The sequence below is a fragment of the Berghia stephanieae genome, chromosome 5 (genome assembly GCF_034508935.2).
Source record: "Berghia stephanieae isolate SIO BIC M18660-M18661 chromosome 5, UCSD_Bste_1.3, whole genome shotgun sequence".
Classification (NCBI taxonomy): domain Eukaryota; kingdom Metazoa; phylum Mollusca; class Gastropoda; order Nudibranchia; family Aeolidiidae; genus Berghia; species Berghia stephanieae.
This window is the reverse complement of record NC_088364.1, coordinates 2,724,649-2,748,016: the sequence shown is the minus strand read 5'-3', so window position 1 is coordinate 2,748,016 and position 23,368 is coordinate 2,724,649. Positions and strand designations below refer to the sequence as shown.

At 37.7% G+C, this 23,368-nt stretch overlaps 2 protein-coding genes and 1 long non-coding RNA gene across 6 annotated transcripts in view; 2 read left to right on the top strand and 1 right to left on the bottom strand.

The window, feature by feature from the left end:
- Positions 1-429: 429 nt before the first annotated feature.
- On the top strand, positions 430-9,436 carry LOC144972247 (uncharacterized). The gene is made up of 3 exons (XR_013645323.1): positions 430-548; positions 8,362-8,467; positions 9,299-9,436. It is a non-coding gene; the product is annotated as an uncharacterized LOC144972247 (long non-coding RNA).
- Positions 9,437-11,014: 1,578 nt separating this feature from the next.
- On the bottom strand, positions 11,015-21,432 carry LOC144972243 (DNA-3-methyladenine glycosylase-like). 2 transcript variants are annotated; one of them, XM_078913289.1, is made up of 5 exons: positions 21,300-21,432; positions 20,385-20,442; positions 19,253-19,471; positions 18,016-18,150; positions 11,015-13,622 (listed from the first exon to the last, which is right to left on the bottom strand). In XM_078913289.1, exons 2-5 carry the CDS (start codon positions 20,440-20,442, stop codon positions 13,240-13,242), a joined length of 795 nt encoding a protein of 264 aa, XP_078769415.1. In that variant the 5' UTR covers positions 21,300-21,432; the 3' UTR covers positions 11,015-13,239. The 2 variants fall into 2 exon arrangements, with proteins under 2 accessions (XP_078769415.1, XP_078769414.1); XM_078913288.1 differs by having other exon boundaries at positions 12,178-13,622; positions 20,385-20,534; positions 21,300-21,425.
- Positions 21,433-21,622: 190 nt separating this feature from the next.
- LOC144972241 (putative pyridoxal-dependent decarboxylase domain-containing protein 2) overlaps positions 21,623-23,368 on the top strand; it is a 77,660-nt gene continuing 75,914 nt past the window's right edge. For all 3 annotated transcript variants that reach the window (XR_013645318.1, XR_013645319.1, XM_078913286.1), the window contains exon 1: positions 21,623-21,823. Coding sequence is in view for 1 of the 3 variants with exons in the window: in XM_078913286.1 (XP_078769412.1) it covers positions 21,659-21,823 (165 nt within the window). In the remaining 2 variants the exon portion in view is untranslated. The remainder of the gene's footprint in view (positions 21,824-23,368) is intronic.

Sequence of the window (23,368 nt, the reverse complement as noted above, 5' to 3'; positions counted from 1 at the left end):
TTGTAAATCTCATTAAACCATATTTATCTAATATCTTTTCATAATACAGTAATTATGTTACAGTGCCTATTACTGGGATGCTCGTGTATAGAATCGATTTAAGAATAGAATATTGTGGTTACAGGCATATACAAATTGAATCTGGTGAGATCAGATAGGTAATATTTAAAAGTATGACCTTTCAATTTTTGATACAACTTATTATTACAATTTATTTACATTTTAGGAGGGGAGGTATTCGGCAAAGCTCAAGATCAGCATGGAAAGCTTGCAAGAACATTATTTTGTATTATGGTGAAATGTTTATTTACGAGGAAAAAGTTTTTAGTCTCGCTAGTTCCATGCCATTCTCTTAATACAGAGTTCGCCTATCGGTGCATCTCTAGTGTTATTCAAACTCTTGAAGCGTATAATTTTAAAGAGACACTGCCTAGCATTTCCATCAGAGAATAAGAGTAAAACAACAAGAAAAGTAGCCAAATTATCATCAACATCAATGTAACCAACTAAAACATCGCCACTGTTGCTTGTTTAACACCGCATTTAAGGTAAGATGCAATCTTCATCATCATCATTGACACCACATATCATTATCATCATTGTCATCACCATCATCATTTGTCCCTTCCCCAATCTTTTATTATCGCCCAAACATAATATCTTTTTCATTGTATGACCTACCCCCTTCCCTCTCCAACATTTTTCTTCCCGTTATAAATTTTTTTGCTCACTATAAAATTATCACAACTATCTTCATCATCTCCTCTTTAACACTACTACTACTGCTACTACTACTACTACTACTACTACTACTACTACTACTACTACTACTACTACTACTACTACACTACTACTACTACTACTACTACTACTACTACTACTACATCACCACCATCACATTGAGGTGCTTCTTTTCCACAAAACTATGTTCGTTGTTACTCATCAAAGTTCAGTGTTGACTATCAAACTGCCCACTACTGTTAAAAAGAAACAAAATCCCCCAAAGGCCCTCTCTCTCTCTCTCTCTCTCTCTCTCTCTCTCTCTCTCTCTCTCTCTCTCCCTATCTCTCCCTCTCTCGTTGTTTAATTTTTAGTCCATCTCAAATAAAGTTTTGTGTACGCTTATTTCTATACAAAGCTTAACTTGCTATCTCGTCATGATTTATAATTTGAATATAATATAGACTATTTATTAGTAAATCATCCCTCCGACACGTTTAATGAGATAAATAATTACAACTCGCCTCTTGCATCACTGCCCATTGCATACCGGTCTTTAGTAATTCTCACTAACACTAGACTAACACACTACCTGCACACTACACAGCGCTAGTCAATGGCCTTAACCAACTCGGCTCGATACGCGTGCGCCGAGGCCTTGACTCTTTTAGTACGCCATGACTGTGTTTCATCCATTGTACCGAAAGGTCAAAGCTAATGTTCTGGGATTTGGACTGTGTTCAATCATTTGTACCGAAAGGTCAAAGGTTATGTTCTGGTATTTGACTGTCTTCCCATTGATAGAATTTGCCGATTTGTGGATTGTGGAATCATGAAGCCGTTGCTGAGGAAGGGGACAATAAAAATAGAAGCTCGTGGCGGCGCAAACTTGAAGAGAAGTTCAATTCTCCAGTTCTTTCACCAAACTCAGATGTAAAGTGAATATCTGGACGTTAACAGCATTGTCTCTGTCGAAAATAAATATTGTAGCGCCTTAAACAGGAGTCATCTCTCCTCCTACAGAGTTGCTGTTAGTTGGGGATTTCTTGTAAAACGCTTCAATTCATTAACTAATTCACGCTCTACTCTGGAACAATATACCTTGTTATATATATATATATATATATATATATATATATATATATATATATATATATATATATATATATATATATATATATATATATATATATATTATCAAACCAACAGTCTAATTTAAGAGACCTGCCTGTTCCATCAGAGGTCAAGGACAAACAACAGAAAAGTAGCAATTATCATAACTCAATTAAAATCAAAAAACTCGGGCTTTAAAATACAATTTGGAAATGCAACCATCACCATTGCCCAAATACATTTCAATATAGTTCACATAAATTTGTCCTCCCAATCTTTGATAGCCAAATAATTCTATTGATCGATATTCCTCGAAACATATTTCTTCCGTAACACTTAAAAATAACTTTTTTTCTGTTTAATATCAAGTTGTAATATATATATAGTACTCGTTAATACCTACATATACTATCAGTTAACGACTACTTTTCGCGAATCTACCAACACCGATTTCTACCAAACTATGCGGTATAAGTTCATGTTTTGAACTAAACGATCGACCAAGGAAACAAAATCTCTGGTGTACCTACACATCGACTCAACGTCATAAATCTTCCTGGTTCCTATCTCGATCGACCAGGTTTTAGATAAAATTTTGTGAACCTACTAACGAACTTAACGCTATCCGTCGATAAATTTGATATAATAACATTAGATCACCTCCACCGTAGAGAAATAATTCATGGTCCCTACACATCCATGACCAGGTCTAGAAGTCTTGTAATACTAACACACTACGACACTACACGCGAGGAAATCTTTAACCTAACTCGGCCAACGTGCGCGAGGCTGACTCTTGTGTACCTACAACGTATCATGACCGAAGGTCAAAATATTTGGGAATTGACACGATCGACCATGTCCAAAAGGAAATATGTTGGTGAACTCTTCCCATGTAACCAATGGTGGAATAAATCTTGTGGGGGAAAAAATAGAAGCTCGTGGCGGCGCAAACTTGAAGAGAAGTTCAATTCTCCAGTTCTTTCACCAAACTCAGATGTAAAGTGAATATCTGGACGTTAACAGCATTGTCTCTGTCGAAAATAAATATTGTAGCGCCTTAAACAGGAGTCATCTCTCCTCCTACAGAGTTGCTGTTAGTTGGGGATTTCTTGTAAAACGCTTCAATTCATTAACTAATTCACGCTCTACTCTGGAACAATATACCTTGTTATATATATATATATATATATATATATATATATATATATATATATATATATATATATATATATATATATATATATATATATATATATAGTCATACACAGTCAGTGACCTTCCTGTCCACTATGGGAGGTCAAGGACCACATCCAGAAAAACACGCATTAAATATAATATTTAAAATGGCCAAAAAAACTCGGGGTTAAAATATCAATGATTGAAATGACCATCACCTTGTCCAAAACTTTCAAAAAGTTCAATGAAGTCCCAGGTTTGAGAGGATAATTCTAATTGATCGATATTTGAAGGACGATATTCTGGCGAACACTTGAAAAACTTGTTGTTTTGTTTGGTTTATCAGAGTTGTTAATTATAAATGAGAGGTCGTTGAATTCCTGACATAATATCGAGTTAACGACTACTTTTCGCGAATCTACACGATCGACCAACGTCGAGGAAGATCTTGGTGAACCTACACGATCGACCAAGGTCGAGGAAGATCTTGGTGAACCTACACGATCGACCAACGTCGAGGAAAATCTTGGTGAACCTACACGATCGACCAAGGTCGAGAAAAATCTTGGTGAACCTACACGATCGACCAACGTCGAGGAAAATCTTGGTGAACCTACACGATCGACCAACGTCGAGGAAAATCTTGGTGAACCTACACGATCGACCGTACGGGAAACTAACGACGCAACGCGAGGAAATCTTGGTGACCTACACGATCGACAACGCGAGAAATCTTGGTGAACCTACACGATCGACCAACGTCGAGGAAAATCTTGGTGAACCTACAACGATCGACCAACGTCGAGAAAATCTTGGTGAACCTACACGATCGACCAACGTCGAGGAAAACTTTCTTGGTGAACCTACACACGATCGACCAAGCGTCGAGGAAAAATCTTGGATGAACCTACAACGATCGACCAACGTCGAGGAAAATCTTGGTGAACCTAACAACGATCGACCAACGGTCGAGAAAAAATCTTGGTGAACCTTAACACGAATCGACCAACGTCGAGGAAAATCTTGGTGAACCTACAACGATCGAACCAACGTCGAGGAAGATCTTGGTGAACCACGATCGCAACGAGAATCTTGTGACACACGATCGACCAAGGTCGAGGAAATCTTGGTGAAACCATACAACGATTCGAACACACAACGTCGAGGAAAATCTTGGTGAACCTACACGATCGACCAACGTCGAGGAAAATCTTGGTGAACCTACACGATCGACCAACGTCGAGGAAAATCTTGGTGAACCATACAACGATCGACGACCAACGTCGAGGAAAATCTTGGTGAACCTACACGATCGACCAAGGTCGAGAAAACTCTTGGTGAACCTACACGATCGACCAACGTCGAGGAAAATCTTGGTGACTACCTACACACGAAATCGGAACCTACACGACGACAACCAGGAATCACCTCCAGTCAAACTGACCACTCCCATCGGATCTGGCTCCCAACCGGAACTTGGACCCCCCCATGAAATTGACCCCCCGACATCGTCGAGAAAATCTTGGTGAACCTCTAAACGAAATCGGATCGACCAAGGTCGAGGAAAATCTTGGTGAACCTACACAATCGACCAAGGTCAGGAAGATCTTGGTGAAACTACACGATCGACCAAGGTCAGGAAGATCTTGGTGAACCCACACGATCGACCAAGGTCGAGGAAAATCTTGGTGAACCTACACAATCGACCAACGTCGAGGAAGATCTTGGTTTTCCCCCTCGTTCGGGTAACGTAACCGATAACTTTCTAAGACGCACAAACACAAGCAAAGTAGAGAAAAAAACCAACAACCTCTTAATTATTCCAAAACATGACATCCCATACGAGGTATCATGTTAGTCTACCCCAATTTTGGAAAACTATTGATAGAGTATGTATGTGGCCATGTGAAAATGGGGCATTTCATGTCTTCATCGCGGATTCCAGAATAAATATGAGGGGAAATAAATGATGGAACCTGGATTCCAGAATAAATAGGAAGGGAAATAAATGATGGAACCGGGATTCCAGAATAAATAGGAAGGGAAATAAATGATAGAACTGAGATTCCAGAATAAATATGAGGGGAAATAAATGATGGAACCTGGATTCCAAAATAAATAGGAGGGGAAATACATGATAGAACCGGGATTCCAGAATAAATAGGAGGGGGGGGGAATAAATGATAGAACCGGGATTCCAAAATAAATAGGAGAGGAAGTAAATGATAGAACCGGGATTCCATAACAAATAGGAGGGAAAATAAATGATAGAATCGGGATTCCAAAATAAGTAAGGGGGGGGGGGGAGAGAAATGATAGAACTGGAATTCCAGAATAAATAGGAGAGGAAGTAAATGATAGAACCGGGATGATGATTTGTCTGGAACGAGGGAGTCCTGACTTTCTTTGTTTCTATCCTTTTTCATTTCTGTTATTCTCTCCCCTCCCCCCCCCCCTCCTTTTTTTTTTCTCGCGTTTGATTTGTTGTTTTATTTTGTTTTTGTTTTTGTTGTTTTGTTTTGTTTTGTTTGTGTTATTATCCTTCGTGATTAAATTTTTTTTTTCTACTGAAAGCCTGTACCTAGCTTTGTGGACTTACTTGCAGGTCTGATAACTCAAATCACGATGGGCTCGTTGATGTAACGGAAATCACACGAAAAATGTCCGTTACAATAATGTAGGCCCATAAGTGGGTTCGGATTTTGGACCTGTATATATATACACATCGGTACCTAGGACAAAACATTACATAATAATACGATAGAACCGGGTTTGAGTATAATTTCAGCCGCTTAAAGTCATTAAAAAAAATTATTTATTTTGTTGTTTTGTGTTTTTTTTTTGTATTTTTCTTATTTGTTTTTTGTTTTGTTTTGTGTCTATACCTTCGTCTTGTATTTGGCAAGCCAAACATCGGGGGGGGGGGGGGGGGGGGGGGGGGGAGGAGGAAGGAGGGAATTGACGGCAATGTCAGGTCGACACGAAAAATCGAAAATTCGTGACAGTGACGAGTTTCTATCGACCGTGTCACTTCACTGTCGCAAGGTCAAAGGTTACACGGTTCGCCTTTTACTGGTGGGTGGAGCAATAGCGAGGTAAAATTCAACAAAGGAACGAGCTTTTATATAGCACACTATCCACTAAAAGTGCTCAAAGCGCTTTCCAAAGGGTCCCTGGCAAACAGCAACACTTAACAAGTGGGACGTGACAGGACGCCTACTGGGCGATATTACATCTGCTTGGCCTGAGACGACGCTGTTAACATGTGCTCATTTTACACCTGAGTACGGTGAGAGAATGTGAGGAAAGAGCATTCAAGGACTCAACTATGCGCCGAGCAAGGCTCGAACTCAGGACCTTCCGATCTGAAAGCGAGTGTCATAACCCAAGATCAAATAGCCGCACAAACGGTAGAAATGTTGCCGATTATCTCAAAACGGTGTGTTTTTTGTTTTGTTTTTGTTTGCCATCCATGTTTATGAGTAATTCTCACTAAACTGTATTAACCAGACTATAAACATTCCAAGCTACACATAGTTATGTGTGTTGGTCCATTATATTTCCGGATGGCAATGTTGTGAGTTTCTTAGCCAAGCGCATGGCAACTATACACTTTGTAAAGAGGAGAAATACACATTCTTTTTGGATCGTGTCTTCTCTCAGGCACTGGACAGCGCATCGCACTGTTATGTATCCATGGGTCTCACCACGCCCCCTTTTTCCGCCATCTTGAAAACCCGGAATAACGACATTAATTTTCCGGTCCCGGGCGATGTCGTTATCCAGGTGTTGCACTGTATATTATTTCCTAAAAACGTAGTCTTTAATTTAGATTTCAAAACAGCTCAATTGCCTGATTTCCTCAGCTCTCGCGGGAGAGCGTCTCAAGTTCGTGGATGAATACAAGAGAACGTTCTCTCACCAAGTTTTGTATTTGTTTGTTTTGGTTTGGGTAGTTGTTGGGTTTTTTTGTTGTTGTTGTTTTTTGTTTTGTTCTGTTTTTTAGACACAAGTAGCTGAGAGGAATCAAACGAGGATCTCATCATTTTTGGCTGTCTATAACTATGTGGTAGCTAAGATAAGAAGACCGAGGCAGATCCTTCGAGGCAGTGATAAACAAGGACTGACGCTTTGCATTTTATTCCAGTAGTTACTGTGCTGTCAGCCAATGCAACTCTTCCAAAGGAGAAGGAAGAGGCCACTTTTGCTTTTTTCCGTTTTAGAAAAAAAAATCATGTTATCTGCATGGTTTTGTGTCGTCTGCAGTCGTTTGATTTCCGAATCAGAAAGATCATAAGGGGAGGGAATTATAATAATCTAATTTAGAATATGTTATGAAGCTGTAACTCGTTTCTTGGCTGCTGTCTCGGATATAATTAATAATTAATAATTAATGAGTTGTTTTTTTTCTAGTAAAAAATCAGCCCCCTGCATATTGCGCTTACGTGACACTCGATAGTTATTATTGAAACAGTCAAGAATTGTTCCCATCTTTCTATCGTTTGTAACGGGACTAAGAAGATCATCCCAGTGGCGTCCCGTCAATCAGGTTATCAAGGCTACGCCCTGCAATTAATTTACGTAGGTTTCTGTTCTGTCGATCTTCATCTCTTTCTTCATCTTCTAATTATCTTTTTTTTTTTTAAAACACGTTTTCCTGCATTTCTATCTTCTCTTCTCCGAGCGTTCATTTCAGTGTTGCATAAAATAACGCAGACCTGACAACTATTGCGAAACATTCGGCACAAATTTCAAAAACTTCATGAGCACCTCAGTCATTAAAACTTATTCAAAATGACCGTTGATGCCGGAGTGAAATATAGTAAAGCTTTTTTATCCTTGTGAGAGTAAATTGTTGGTCTATAAAGTTAATCATAGCAACTTTTATTTTCATATCCTAAACAACACGATTTTTTAAAGTCTCGTATTTGGCAGCTCTGACGGTATCACCTCTCAATCAGATTATAATGATCTTTCACCCCGGGTACTACGGAATGTTGTCATTATTACATCTAACCACTGAGATCAATAGAGGTACTGTCTGTCCGTGGTTACCCACGGCTTGTTAACAAGGATGCCAACGTTAATCAACAAATACACACTGTGTGTACCAATTGTGTGTGTTCTGTAATTCAGTGTGAACATGCCTGTAGCTTGTGTGATTGTACAGACAGATTACTCTTTCAATATGGAGTCATGGCTTCGGTTGGAGTCGTGTCTGACCTTTGACCTAACGGCGCTCCCTTGGTATGATTCGTCCTGACTATGACGTTGAGATTGCCTTCTTATGTCTTTGTCAGTAGATGCTTTGTTTATTTCAATGTTATTTTATTGTTTTGTTTTTCTCAGTGTGTCTTGTCGCCTTGCAATTGAAGCTCAGATGGATAGTAGCTATCGATTGCCGGCTTTGTGGGACAATGAACAAGTCACCAAAAATTGAAAAACACTGGAGATGGTAATCAATTGTATACAGTTTTGTGGTTTTAACGAATTGCCATTTTGAGGCCATGGTGAAAGACAATTAACTTCAAAAAGCACGTTTTTCATGTGATATAGTAGCAGAATCAGAATTATCATTAAAAGAACACATAAAGACTGCTACCATCTGGAGATAACATACGTCAGGACAAATACAGTCAAATGTATAGTTAGTTTGGGAGATGGAGTTCTAGATTGCATATAATATAATGTTTATATTGATGATTTGAAGTCCGGTATGGAGATGGCTCCTTTTGTTTCCATTGAAAGTCGATGAAACAACTGATGTTTCTTGTGGATCTCAAATTGCGATCGTCCTAAGATTAATTGGAAATGACATTCCGATTTAACGCTTCTTTGTAAATGTCACAGATCGACCTGAGCCTGACTTGTATCGTCTTGTCAAGAAAAGGGTCAGCAATTTAATTTGTATTTAAGGGTTTTACGGTGCTTGCAACACATTAAGGTCGTATCAGCGTCAGTAAACAGGAAGAAAATGGGTTGGTAAAAAAATTCTAGAATTAGAATTAAAGCACTATAGAAAGGTAAGACTTAAGGGGAATTGGTTCAACTAAGAAACATATGTAGACTCCAAGAGTACATGATCAAAGTACTTAGTTTGAGATCACATTAATGTCTCATCCAGACACAAGCACAGGTCCCCGCTAAGAGAAATACAATACGCTGAAATGTTTACAAATCATATATAATATCTACACAAAACATAACATAGTGCATAACAGAGAGATGATTTACAAGGAAAAAAATACCATCTCCCAAACTAACTATACACTTGACTGTTTCCCAGCCAGGTAGGGTATCCGGCCAGGGTCAGGACAAAACTAAATGATTGCATCCCAAGACAAACACAGAAAGCATATTGGAAGGAAGATAAAGGGGGTGGAAAACATCGAAAGTACCTCGCCGCCCACTATTTGAGGCCAGGAACCCCACCCAGCCCAGCAATTTAATTTGCAGAATAAATTGATTGCTCAAACACACATCACGGTGCTGCTGTTTGTTTTGTTTTTGTTTTTTAAGGGTTTTACCGCGCTTGCAACACATTAAGGTCATATCAGCGCCAGTAAAAAGGAAGAAAATGGGAAAGTAAAAAGTTCGAGAATTACAATTAAAGCACAAAAGCAAAGGTAAGACAAATGGGAATTTGTTCAAATAGGGAACAGATGTAGATTCCAAGAGCACACAGTCAAAGTACTTAGTTTGAGATCACCTAAAAGTCTCATCCAGACATAAGCACAGGTCCCAACTAAGAGGAATATACTCAAATGTTTACCAATCATATAATATAATATGTAAACTAAACATAATACAATGCAAAAACAGAGAGATGATTTACAAGGAAAAAAAATATCATCTCCCAAAACTATAACTATACATTCGACTGTTTCCCACCCAGTCCAGGAACTCCGGCAAGGGTTAGGACAGAACTAAGTAATCTCATTCCAAGTCAATGACAGGAAACAATTGGAAAATGGGTATGGGGGGATAGAAGACACAGCATGTACCTCCCTGTACTGCTGTAATGAGAGGTGCGTTAATGAGAGGTGCTGTAATGAGAGGTGCATTGGGCGAGGTGCAAACTTTAATTAAACAAAAACAAAAATTATACGCATGCTCATTCTGTTCATTGTTATGCACAACAGATCAATTTGATCTTGAAAAAATTCAGTAGTGTTGTTTCTAGGGCAAGAAGTTTCTCCTCAAACATATTTCTGTTTTTTTAAACATTGTTTTCGTTCTTCCCCAAAGTGGGCTGATGCACTCTGACAAATGACAGATCGCTCAGGACCTTACCCATGGAAACCCAATGGAACGTTCAGTCTAGAATAGTAAAAAGTGTTTTTAATAAGAAGAATGAACTACTGGAGAGGCTGAATAAAATAATAACGCCCACTGAGTGATATGACGTCACAGCACGGGAAGCGATCGAACTTTCCTCATTACTGAAAAAATTTACATTGCTCTAATTGTTGTTAGAGTTTTTCTATCAAGTATTTTTGCCACATAGACGTTTTGTTTAACTCACTCAACCCTGACACCGACTATGGAACACGTTCCACTGGGTTTCCCATGGGTAAGGTCCTGAGCGATCTGTTATTTGTCAGAGTGCATCAGCCCACTTTGGGGAAGAACGAAAACAATGTTTAAAAAAACAGAAATATGTTTGAGGAGAAAATTCTAGATCATATCCGTAGTTTACCCGCGTTACTTTTACCCCATGTGCCTATTTATTACATTTTTTCTGAAACAAATTATATCAAAGCTAATGTTTTTTTAGTTTTTGCATGTTAGTGGTAGTTGAATAAAAGTATCTATGTACATGCTCATTTTAAATATATTTTTCTCCGATTTTGAAAAGTAGCAAAAATCTCTAGGGTTGAGTGAGTTAAAGAATTTTAGTCAAGTGCTTCAAGTGGTGGTGATGTTAACACGTGTTTGAAGAACTTTTCTTCCAGTGTAATAGAAATAATCAAATTCAAAAAGGTTAGAAAAACCATCGTTTGCGTTGTTTTTTTAAATGGGTTTTTCGGTGCTTGCAACACATCTAAGTCATTTCAACACATCTGTCATTTCAACACATCTAAGTCATGTCAACACATCTGTCATTTCAACACATCTAAGTCATTTCAACACATCTAAGTCATTTCAGCGCTGATAAAATGACAGAAAATGGGGAAATGAAAAAAAAAGTCTAGATTTATCAAAAGCACACGTGAATGCGTGTGTAATCAAAAAAAAAAGGAAGAAGAAGAAATGATTCAAATAGTGAGAAGATGTCGATTCCAAGAACACAGCAAGAGACCCAAACACAGGATCTCACAAACATAAATACACTCATATTATTACAAAACATGATATTCATAACAGAAAAATATTACACCACATAACAGACATGGTGTACAAGGATAAGAATATCTCCAACAACAAAAAATATGTACTGTATATTTGGCTGTTTCCCTCTTGGCTAAGGACTCCGGCCAGGGCCAGGACAAACCAAGTAATCTCATTAGAAGACAAAGATAGAAATCAACTCGGAAAAAAATATATAGAGGGATAGAAGACACAGCAAGTGACCTCCTGCTGACTGCGGGAGGTCAAAAGATCCCACCAATCGTTTCTTGTTTTGAACCCCAACTACTTCAAAGTCCATACAAAGAATCGTCCAATCTCCCACAATGACAATATTGTGAAACATTATCGCTTTTTATGCAGCTATGTAGTCTTGTGGTATAACACTCGCTTCAGATCGGAAGGTCCTGGGTTCGAGCCTCACTCAGCGCATAGTTGAGTCCTTGGAAAAGGCTCTTTACTCAAATTCTCTCACCATACTGAGGTATAAAAATGAGTACCTGGCCATTAACACCAATGTCTCTGTCCAAACAAAATTGTAATATCGCTCAACATATTTCATGACTCGTTCTACATGTTACTGTTGCAATTGGTAGGTACAGAAAACTGATTTTTCAAACCAAACAATGCTAAATTTAGTCATTTTTTCTTAACAGTTTACAATTCTGAGCATTTAGATACCAATATCATACCTGTATCTCATTTTAAAGAAAGATGGTAATTTGAAACTTTGGGGCTTCGTATAGAACAAAGTATCGGGTTCACAATGACAACATTTTCTCAACTTAGAATCTCATAAAAATTTAACAGCTCCAATTTTTTTCAGAACTCTATCTCTTTATTTAATTCAAATATAAGCGCCATGCAAATGCGAAAAAATGTGTATTTCCAATAAATCGCCAAGGGAGACAAAAATATGAAAAATGGTAAATTTCAAAATTTTGCATAAAATTAATGAATAAAGATACAAACATCAAAAGAATTATCAAATGAAAGCATAAATCCACATCTATAAGGCCAATTCCAATATGTATGAATGATAACTAGATACATTGTCTATAAATGACTCCAAAGTCACACTATTGGAAATAAAACGGTTCATAAAACGTTGCTAAAATATAAATTGATGAAGTGGAAGTCAACAATTAACATAAGAAAATTTTAAAAATGATGGAATTTCAAACATTCATAAAAATGGCAGCAGCTTCTAATGATGCTCACACTCCTATGTTATGACGATCGACCCAGTTCCCCTTTGTCCTACTTTCTCTTGGGTGCTTTAATTTTAATTCTAGAACTTTTTACTATCCCATTTCCTTCCTTTTTACTGGCGCTGATATAACCTAAATGTGTTGCAAGCGCCGTAAAACCCTTATAAACATAAACAAACAATTCACTAGCAATTCAATATGACAAATTTTGATGATAATGATGACGATGATGATGATGATGAACGACAATAATGACGATGATGATGATGATGATGACAACGACAATAATGACGATGACGATGATGATGATGAGAACGACAATAATGATGAGGATAATGACGATGATGACAAATGACAAAAACGACGATGATGATGGTGATGATGATGATGATGATGATGATGGTGATGATGATGATGGTGATGATGATGATGGTGATGATGATCATGATGATGATGATGATGATGATGATGATGATGATGAAGATGTATGGCACTTTGTTTTAAATATTTTACAAGTAACTGTAAAAAGATCAGCTTAACCAAAATAAAAAATTGATTACTCACAAACATACAAACATCCACACACACACTCACACACACACACACTCACACACACACACACAGACACACTTTGTCATTAAATTACAGAATTTTTCATATCTGTATTTCACACGTCCTTTGCTATCAAAGCACTCTCGGCATTTTTATCCCGCACACTGACACATGAATTCCCCAAGACGTAAAACCGAAGCGGCTTGTCTTTCCAGTCACCAGCATAACCAATGTTGATTCTAGGGCAGCTGACAACAGCTTGGCTATCCACGCCGTCCCCTTTCTCCAGCCATATGACATCCGAAGTAGTCAAGTCCACTTTATCAAAGTCATTCTTCTTTATGTGCAGGGCCTGACATAGTTTGGATGGGCCGTTTGTCAAGTCTTTCTCTTTCAACAGTTTTCTGTTTGTGTCAGTCTTAGCATTTCTTCCTTGTTGCATCAGGTCCTTACCGTCGATTGGTTCTAGAGCTCGGATCAAGACGGCAGCACCATCTCCTGGAAAGTGATTCAAATCATTATAGATATAAATATGTTATCAAAGCCATCATACTTGTGCAAATCTCTGTCGTCTATCTGGAATTTAGTAGAGTGTATTTATGTCTTTATTGGTTTTTGTTTTTGTTGTTGTTGGCTGAAAAAGGTTTTTGACCCCGAAACGTTCAGTGTTTGGTATTTTGTTTTTTGAAGCTGTTATATTTATTTCTGTGTATTACTTTTTACAGTCCACAACTTCTAGCAGCCTAGTATCACAAAAGACACCCGCTACCACCACTCAAAAGAACTCATTAAGATTAGGGTAGGCCACCTCAAATCCGTACGCGACCCAAATTCAGACACTTCAGAGTGGGTCTCGTAGAACCACTCTATGTGTTTATATTATCTCTCTTTTTCGTGGTGAATGGAATATAATATAATCCTGAAGATCTTCATCATCATCATCATTGCCTTTTTCGCTCTGGGTCAGGGTATAGGCCACAGACAAACAGTTTCCATCCTTCTCTATCCCGAGCTAACTTTTTTTATCTCATTTCAGGTCTTACCACTTCTCTGTATATCAGCTTCTTTAATTCTTCTCCATGTTCCTCGTGGCCTTCCCCTTGATCTTCTGCCCTGAGGGTTCCAGTCCAATACTTTCTTTGTTATAGTTGAGTCATTCTTTCTGAGCGTGTAGTCCTTTCGGCTTTGTCTGTTGTCCTTCATAAATTCTGTAATTCCAGAAACTCTTCGGTCGCCCAAGCTAAAAAAAAGGATTTGGTTTGTCTGTCTGCGTTTCTGTAACAGTTTGAGTTTAACGGAAAGGGGTTTTAACCCTTTGCCAACCCCCAACCTGGAGGACCAGGTGACTCAAAGAAGGGCGACCATTAGTCGCCTTTTACGACACACTGGCTTGGCGTTGGGCTATTCTTGACCCTCTCAGTTGAGTTGATCTTGAGCTTCACAAAAGATTGACATTACAGCCATTTGTAATAAATTAATAAATCGTTTTTCAAAATCTCGTCATAAATGAAGCAAACCAGTGATGTAGGAATTTAGTACATATTCCAAGTTGAAACCAAGTAGTCACCAAATATTTTTCAACTTTAATTAATCAACTCTGTACAAATATTTTTTTTCTTTCACTCTTTAGAATTAATGATTTTAACGAGAATCAGAATTGTTAAATTTGTCATTTACAGAAGTGTTCTGTTTGTAAAATAATCATTAACACATAAAAAGCTTTTCAAGCAGAGTTTTTTCTCTCTTGTACGGATTTGAGGCATGTTATTTTACCCCACGCTCCAAATCCGTTCATGCCTTGCCCCAAATCCAAACAGTCAATCCAAGTATCCAGAGGATCACATCAATGTCAATATGTTAGCAATTATAAAACGGATTATCCCCTAAATGTGATTTAAAAAAACAAAACAAAGGGTTCAAAACCTCATGTAACTCTGGGCAAGCAGGATGAAAACTGCAGCCTATTTTGCTACTATAATTTCTTTTCAATAGACAATATGTCCTAATTTTACACCTGAGTATGGAGAGAAATTATGAGCGCAAAGCCTCTTCCATGGACTCAAATATTCAGCAGTCCACAGCAGGACTCTAAACTTCGTCCCGGGGACGTGGACGAGTTCAAAAATATGAACAAATTTAAAGGTTATGCTACATAAATTGAGCTTTATGTAGCGCAATATCCACTAAATGTGCTCAAAGCGCTTTACAAGGAGTCCCTGGTCAACAGCAACATTTAACATGTAGGACGGGACATGACGCCTGTTAGGTGATATTACAATTTTTCGGACAAAGACAACGCTGTTAACGGCCAGGTACTCATTTTACACCTGAGTAGGGTGAGAGAATGTGAGTAAAGAGCCTTTTCCAAGGACTCAATTATGCGCCGAGCGAGGCTCGAACCCAGGACCTTCCGATCCCAAAGCGAGTGTCATACCACTAGACCACATAGCCGCACATATTTCAATTAGTCTCAATAAACATTACTATAACGTCTCTTGATTTCTGTCGATTGTTCTGAATCTGAATGTTACTCGAATTCAACTCAATTCTGAATATTTGTATTCAAGGGGGTTGGGGAAGGGGGGAAGGGGGGGGGGGGAAGGGAGTTGTTAAATGTGACAGCCATTGTTGGTGTCTTTGCTGGAAATTATGATAATCTTCGCTTGAAGGTGTCTAACTCTATTGTGTTCATACATGATTCAGGGAGAGCATTCCAGTCTTTAACAGGGGAAACCCAAAACACTCACACCATTCTTATTTTAATTCACTCAATCCTAGAGATTTTTGCTAATTTTCAAAATTGGAATAAAATGTATTAAAACTGACTTATGTACATAGATAGTTTTATTCAACTGATATTAACGTGTAAAAACTAAAAACAATAGCTTTGATACTACATCTATAATTTGTCTCATAAAAAATGTAATAAATAGGCATGGGGTAAAAGTAAAAAGGTGAACTACGGACGTAGTCGGTGTTAGGGTTGAGTGAGTTAAAATAAACTGGAAATTCTACGACATCATTGTCATATCAATTTTTTGAAAATGTATTAGGCTGTAAGATAACATGAATTTTATGCTATACAGGTTTTGGGGCAGGCCCTGCATGGGTTTGGGGCATGAGCTTAAGAATCTGGGGCAGCAGGTATTGTCATTTGTTTTCCATTTTGTGGCTAAATTAAACAATAAAACCTCACATACATTTAAATTAAACCAATCAGAAGACGTCAAATAAGTGAGTTGCTCAAACAACGGAGAGTTCAACGAAATAACCAATCTGAGCTTTTAGAATTTGAATTACAGAAAAACCATATGGATTTGGGACGACCTAATCTACTTATATAACTTATTATACTGATTATTTCTTGAAGTTTAAGAGGCAATGTCCACTCTCCTCAATGTAAGCAATAATCTGTTCTCAGATTTTCAAAGAAAAACCTTAAATTTGAATTTTATGCATCGTGTCCACTCATACATATTACCCTTTTGAGGGGATTGGTCATGTATTTAGTAGTAGTACAATATGTTTTATGAGTAGGGTAGGGATTGGTCATGTATTTGGTAGTACAATATGTTTTATGAGTAGGGTAGGGATTGGTCATGTATTTGGTAGTACATGTTTTATGAGTAGGGTAGGGATTGGTCTTGTATTTGGTAGTACAATATGTTTTATGAGTAGGGTAGGGATTGGTCATGTATTTGGTAGTACATGTTTTATGAGTAGGGTAGGGATTGGTCATGTATTTGGTAGTACAATATGTTTTATGAGTAGGGTAGGGATTGGTCATGTATTTGGTAGTACATGTTTTATGAGTAGGGTAGGGATTGGTCTTGTATTTGGTAGTACAATATGTTTTATGAGTAGGGTAGGGATTGGTCATGTATTTGGTAGTACATGTTTTATGAGTAGGGTAGGGATTGGTCATGTATTTGGTAGTACAATATGTTTTATGAGTAGGGTAGGGATTGGTCATGTATTTGGTAGTACATGTTTTATGAGTAGGGTAGGGATTGGTCATGTATTTGGTAGTACATGTTTTATGAGTAGGGTAGGGATTGGTCATGTATTTGGTAGTACATGTTTTATGAGTAGGGTAGGGATTGGTCATGTATTTGGTAGTACATGTTTTATGAGTAGGGTAGGGATTGGTCATGTATTTGGTGGTACAATACGTTTTATGAGTAGGGTAGGGATTGGTCATGTATTTGGTAGTACATGTTTTATGAGTAGGGTAGGGATTGGTCTTGTATTTGGTAGTACAATATGTTTTATGAGTAGGGTAGGGATTGGTCATGTATTTGGTAGTACATGTTTTATGAGTAGGGTAGGGATTGGTCATGTATTTGGTAGTACAATATGTTTTATGAGTAGGGTAGGGATTGGTCATGTATTTGGTGGTACAATACGTTTTATGAGTAGGGTAGGGATTGGTCTTGTATTTGGTAGTACAATATGTTTTATGAGTAGGGTAGGGATTGGTCATGTATTTGGTAGTACAATATGTTTTATGAGTAGGGTAGGGATTGGTCTTGTATTTGGTAGTACATGTTTTATGAGTAGGGTAGGGATTGGTCATGTATTTGGTAGTACAATACGTTTTATGAGTAGGGTAGGGATTGGTCTTTTAAAAAAAGAACAAAATACCAAATAACGGAACATTTCAGGCTCAAAACCAAAAATAGCAAATACATTACTAAAAAGAAACAGATCTGGTCTTTGACCAGGTATTTTAGTAACCGACCCATTCGTGTTTGGTATATATATATATATATATATATTTATTCATTCATTTTTGTTTATTACTTTTAACATTCCAAAACTTGTAGCAGCTTTGTATTACTTTGACTATTATAACCAAAAAAAAAAACAACACATTTCTCCTGGTTCCTACCCTGACTGGAAATGTTGATACAGCAGTACATTCCATAGATGTTGTAAACATAACTGGTGCCGGGAACCATAAACATGGATTCATTCTTGGGAGTTCTCTTCCCTTGATAGCTGTGGGCTGCCTTGTCCACGGGACCTATCATTTTAATTTTTTTAAATGTAAATAACATGATAGAAATAAAATGACAATATATATGTTTTAAAAATGAAATTCATTAATAATTTGAATAAAATTGACAGGAGGACCCATCGTATACAAGCCCTCATTGAGTCATCGCCTTTATTTCCTAGAAGAGAGTGAAGCTTAACTTACTCACCAACTATATTTTACCCAAGTTACTTTTACCCCATGCCTATTTATTACATTTTTTCTGAGACAAATTATAGGTGTGGTATCAAAGTTTATGTTTTTAGTTTTTGTATGTTTATGATAGTTGAAAAAAAAATATCTATGTAAATGCTCATTTTTAATACATTCTTTTCCAATTTTGAAAAGTAGCAAAGTCTCTAGGATTGAGTGAGTTAAAACCTATTTGTGTTGTAAGTTAAAGTTAAATTAAGTAGCAGGAACTGTTGAAAGATAAAGATCTGAAAAAGTGTGTATGAAACAGTGCCAAAGAAAGCAGAAAGAAATTTCTATTTTAACCCCCCGGCTTCCCCCTCAGATAAAAACCCCCAAAAAACACAGGGGGTAAAATCTCCAATGTCCTGATTACTGGCAATCAGTATATCCAAATAAAGTAGTGGCAGAGTTTTCGTTCATAAGAGAAATGCTGAAGATCCCATGGACTATGGACAACCAGAATGACAAATAAGGAAGCGATGGTCATGGCAGAGTCGTAGCCATTATTAACTTAAGCAGAGAAGGTGTGCGATTAAGCGGAGCGATTATATCGAAAAAATTTCGTTTTTCGGGAATGTGTAGCGTATAAGCGGAGTATGCATTCCCGAAAAACGAAATGATGATTATGATGATGATGATGATGATGATGATGATGATGATGATGATGATGATGATGTTGATGATGTTGATGATGCTGCTGATGATTATGATGATGATGATGATGATGATGATGATGATGATGATGATGATGATAATGATGTTGATGATGTTGATGATGCTGCTGATGATTATGATGATGATGATGATGATGATGTTGATGATGATGATGATGATGATGATGATGATGATGATGATGATGATGATGATGATGATGATGATGATTCAAATACTCAACCTAAATATGCCTCTGTTTCAACAATCCTTCCTCTGATTCTTTGTCCCCCAATTGTCCGCACAATGAACTGACCAAGAAGATTATAGGCCAGATCCACGCATGGTACATCAAAAAAAGACCGCCCGTGCTTGTCTTCCACTCCATCCCGATCATCAAAGTAAGGTGACCTTTGACCTGCCAGGGGATTGGCTGTGACCTGTTTTACCACTTTTGCTTTTGCTGTATTTGTGTGGAAATATTAAGGTTTAAAAAAACAAAAAACATGCAATCACACAACTCTTTTAATCATTGAGTTTGAATATGTACATAAAATGCACTTTATACTGATTTATCTATTCCCTGAGTAGAGTTTATAGAAAGTTCCTTTTCACACATGACAAATTGCCTGTTAGGTGCTTTATTTCTTTTTCACTACTAACAACCATACAATACAAATCATCGCCTACAGCAAGATTCTCATTCTCAACAGTAATGTCTCCATATTCTGAACAGCTCCATTCCTAGAATTTTGTGGAGAGAAAGATAAAGTGAGTAAATGTAACTCATATATATAAGGGAACAACACAAAACAAACAACGTTTCAGCCCTAAGCACCTCTAGCTTCTCGAATTTTGTCCAGATTACAGAGGCATCTGGATAGTGGAATCCTTACCTAAATTAGCAAGTGTGGTTTTGACATCAGACCCTAGGTAAGCAAAGATGGGGGCTCGAACCCACGAGCTTACTGGTACGACAACTCCGTCTGGCTGGGGGGAGGGGGGGGGGGGGAGTGTGACTCTTGCGTATGAGCTATCCATATGGTAGAGTCACACTCTCCCTGGCTAGACGGAGTTGTCGTACCAGTAAGGTCGCGCGTTCGAGCCCCCATCGTGACCGCAATGTTTTTATTCTCTATTGTCTTCTGGCACTTTCCTACTCACTTCATTTCTTGTGAGTAACAACAATGTGATTTATGGAAAAATACTAAACCAGAACAGATCTAGGAAGCAATATATAGTAGTTAATAGTTAATGCTCTCTTGGTAAAAAGTTAGGTCTAGAGTTATTACATAATAAATATGAAAAATTGGGATTTAATAGAAATTCCGCCTTGCTGTCAATCTTGATTAAGGGGGGGGGGTATAACAACAAACCTGTTTTTTCAGCATCTTGGCAAGAATTCTTTCGCTTTTTCTTTGTTTCCTTTGACATCTGATTTTTTGGGGGGGATTTACGTCAATCAGTCGTCATGAAGATCAAAATTAAAAATAAATATTTTGTTGATGACAACTGTCTTTGAAAGACTGAATAATTGAAAAGAAAAACAATTTTGATTAAAATTTGAAATACAAATTATTTCTGTTGATAAGTATTGCAGAGAAAGTCTTTTAAAACACATATTGATTTTAAAAAAAGGTCTCAGTGATTGACTGTTCTCTGGAGCGGATTCAAAAGACATCCAGTGTCATTTTGGGGGGGGGGGGGGGGGGGGAGGAGGGGGGTTTTTTTTTTTTTTGTTTTATTTTGGCTGGCCATAAAAGTTCCCTTAGGGGTCACAGTCCTGGGTCTACTTACGGTGAACGTGAACCACTCACACTAGTCGAGACTTTTTTCTGAAATTCTATCATGATTGAAAAGACTCGCTTTGAAAAAAAATATTGATGTTATATATTGGTCATCAATTTGGAAAAGGAAATACAAACGTGAAGTGTCTAAATCTAATAACGAAAACCTATTCGTCTATAAATAGATACCTACAAACTCTTACACTTACACTACACTCCACTACTCTGACCGACGTGCACACATTTGTAGAAATACGTACACGTCGACTCTGCAAATCTCAGAAAAGGGTAAAATTATAAATTGGTCTAAGTTTCCCATAAAATGGGGAATCCCGATTAATAACCGTCGAAGTTGAAGATGCAGAGTAGAGACTCTCCGAGAGAGGAAGCCCTATATAGATAGTTGTGAAACTTGAAACTGCTACTTCTTTAAATCGTGTTCAAGACTGTAAGGGGGCAGTTATCCTTTTAAAAATATCACTGATCTTATTTTTAAACTCTTACAATGAGATCGCAGCAGGAGCTTCAGTCGATCTATCAGTTCAATAATTTCGACTACGACCGTGTCGGTTTGTGTTGCTAAAGAAGCTTTCTTGAGATGGTTGTGACGACGGTAAAAATGTGAGGAATGTTTTCTTTCCCCTTTAAGTCGTAAATGTGACAATTTTGATTCTGTTCATACGATATCATTTTTGCCATTTACACACAGGAAACATATTTATTTAATTTCTAGCTTCTATGGACATAAAATGCTCTGAGTATTTTAATTTCCAATGACAAATCAATGTTCACGTTTCAATTTTTGAGTATTTCACGACACTAGTCTCATTTACGTATTGTTTGCCAGCGTGTAAACGGTCAAGATGGCAACCTCATTCGGATTCTCAGCACCGAAAGCTCCTGCAGAAAAGCAGGATCCAGAATCGGAAATCACAATGGATCGAGTTGTTAGTGAACCTACTGTCAAGAAAGTCAAAACACCATTTGGTGATTTGGCAGAGCCCAGTATGGAGAGTGGATTTTACAACGTAAGCCACTTTGTTTTGTCTCGATTCATCAATTGAGTTACCACTGCTGACTCAACTGCAACTCATCATCATCATCATAAATCATATTCAATCCATATCATATATCTACTACTACTTACTACTGACTATATCAACTCATACTCAACTCATTCAGTATTCATATTCCTCTTCAGATTCATATATTCACTCAGTCATCACACAATTAATACACAATATGATAAAATAAAAGTACTCTGATTCTGATCCGCAAATGCAGAAGAGATTACGGTTGATTACCTTCTAACCAACTATTAACGCTGTGGTTATTCGACTCAGACATGTCTGGGAATACGAAAATTTCTTAATCCCAGACACTTTTTTGAAACTCCACTCTTTCAGACAATTATCCACACCAGAATATGGACTGTCTCGAAAATGACAGAAGAAAAAAGTAAAGTAAAGTTAATAAAAATAATCAATAAAAACATAGATAATTAACCAACAATAAATCAGTCGATGGATATTAGGTTACTACACAATAAAATGCGTCGACTTTCTTGTGGGTGTCATGGCCGAATGGTTCAGTCATCTGCCTTAGGAGGCTTGTCAGAATCGGCGCTGTGGATTCGAATGCTGGTTGCAGTTGCGCCACTCCCCCCCCCCCCCCCTGCCTTCTTTTTACAGAGCATTGCGAATGATAAATGTCCCATCCACCCCCCCCTCCTCCTCTTTAAATTTTTTTTTTCTCTCCCTCTCTCTCTCTCTCTCTCTCTCTCTCTCTCTCTCTCTCTCTCTCTCTCTCTCTCTCTCTCTCTCTCTCTCTTCTTCTTCTTCTTCTTCTTCTTCTTCTTCTTCTTCTTCTTCTTTTCTTCTTCTTCTTCTTCTTCTTCTTCTTCATCATCTTGTGGTAAACTCCAATATTGTTGAGGATCACTCAACAGTTTGTAGGGTTTTTACATTGTAAACTTGTTAAAACTCTGCTGATAATACTAATAAAAAATACATAGATTAAAAAGTCATGTTGTGAACTCTAGCAATTGCGTGAAGGCTGTTGGCAACTGTTTTCAGCCACTTCAGCTGGGAGGCTATTCCATTGTCGAGCAGTGGAAGGGAAAAACGAATACAGGTGGGCGTCTGTTTTTGATGTTGGAATGGTTACTCTTGCTGTGTGTCCCCTCGTAGTTCTTGTACCGATATCTTTGATGTCGTTTGGAAGTTTAAGGCATGAACTGACTCTCTCTCCTCTCTCTCTCTCTCTCTCTCTCTCTCTCTCTCTCTCTCTCTCTCTCTCTCTCTCTCTCTCTCTCTTCTCTTTCTCTTCTCTCTCTCTCTCTCTCTCTCTCTCTCTCTCTCTCTCTCTCTCTCTCTCTCTCTCTCAAAGCAAAGTATAAAATTCTTTGAAATGTTATAAATAATCAATAAATCTAATATATACAGCAAATACAAATAAAGGTTAATATATACAATCAATTATAATTTTAAAAAATAGTGCCCCCTGTTATCAATCGTAACTTGCTCCGAGGGCACTTTCGTCCAGCAGTAGTTGTCCGGAGGGCCCTGACTGAT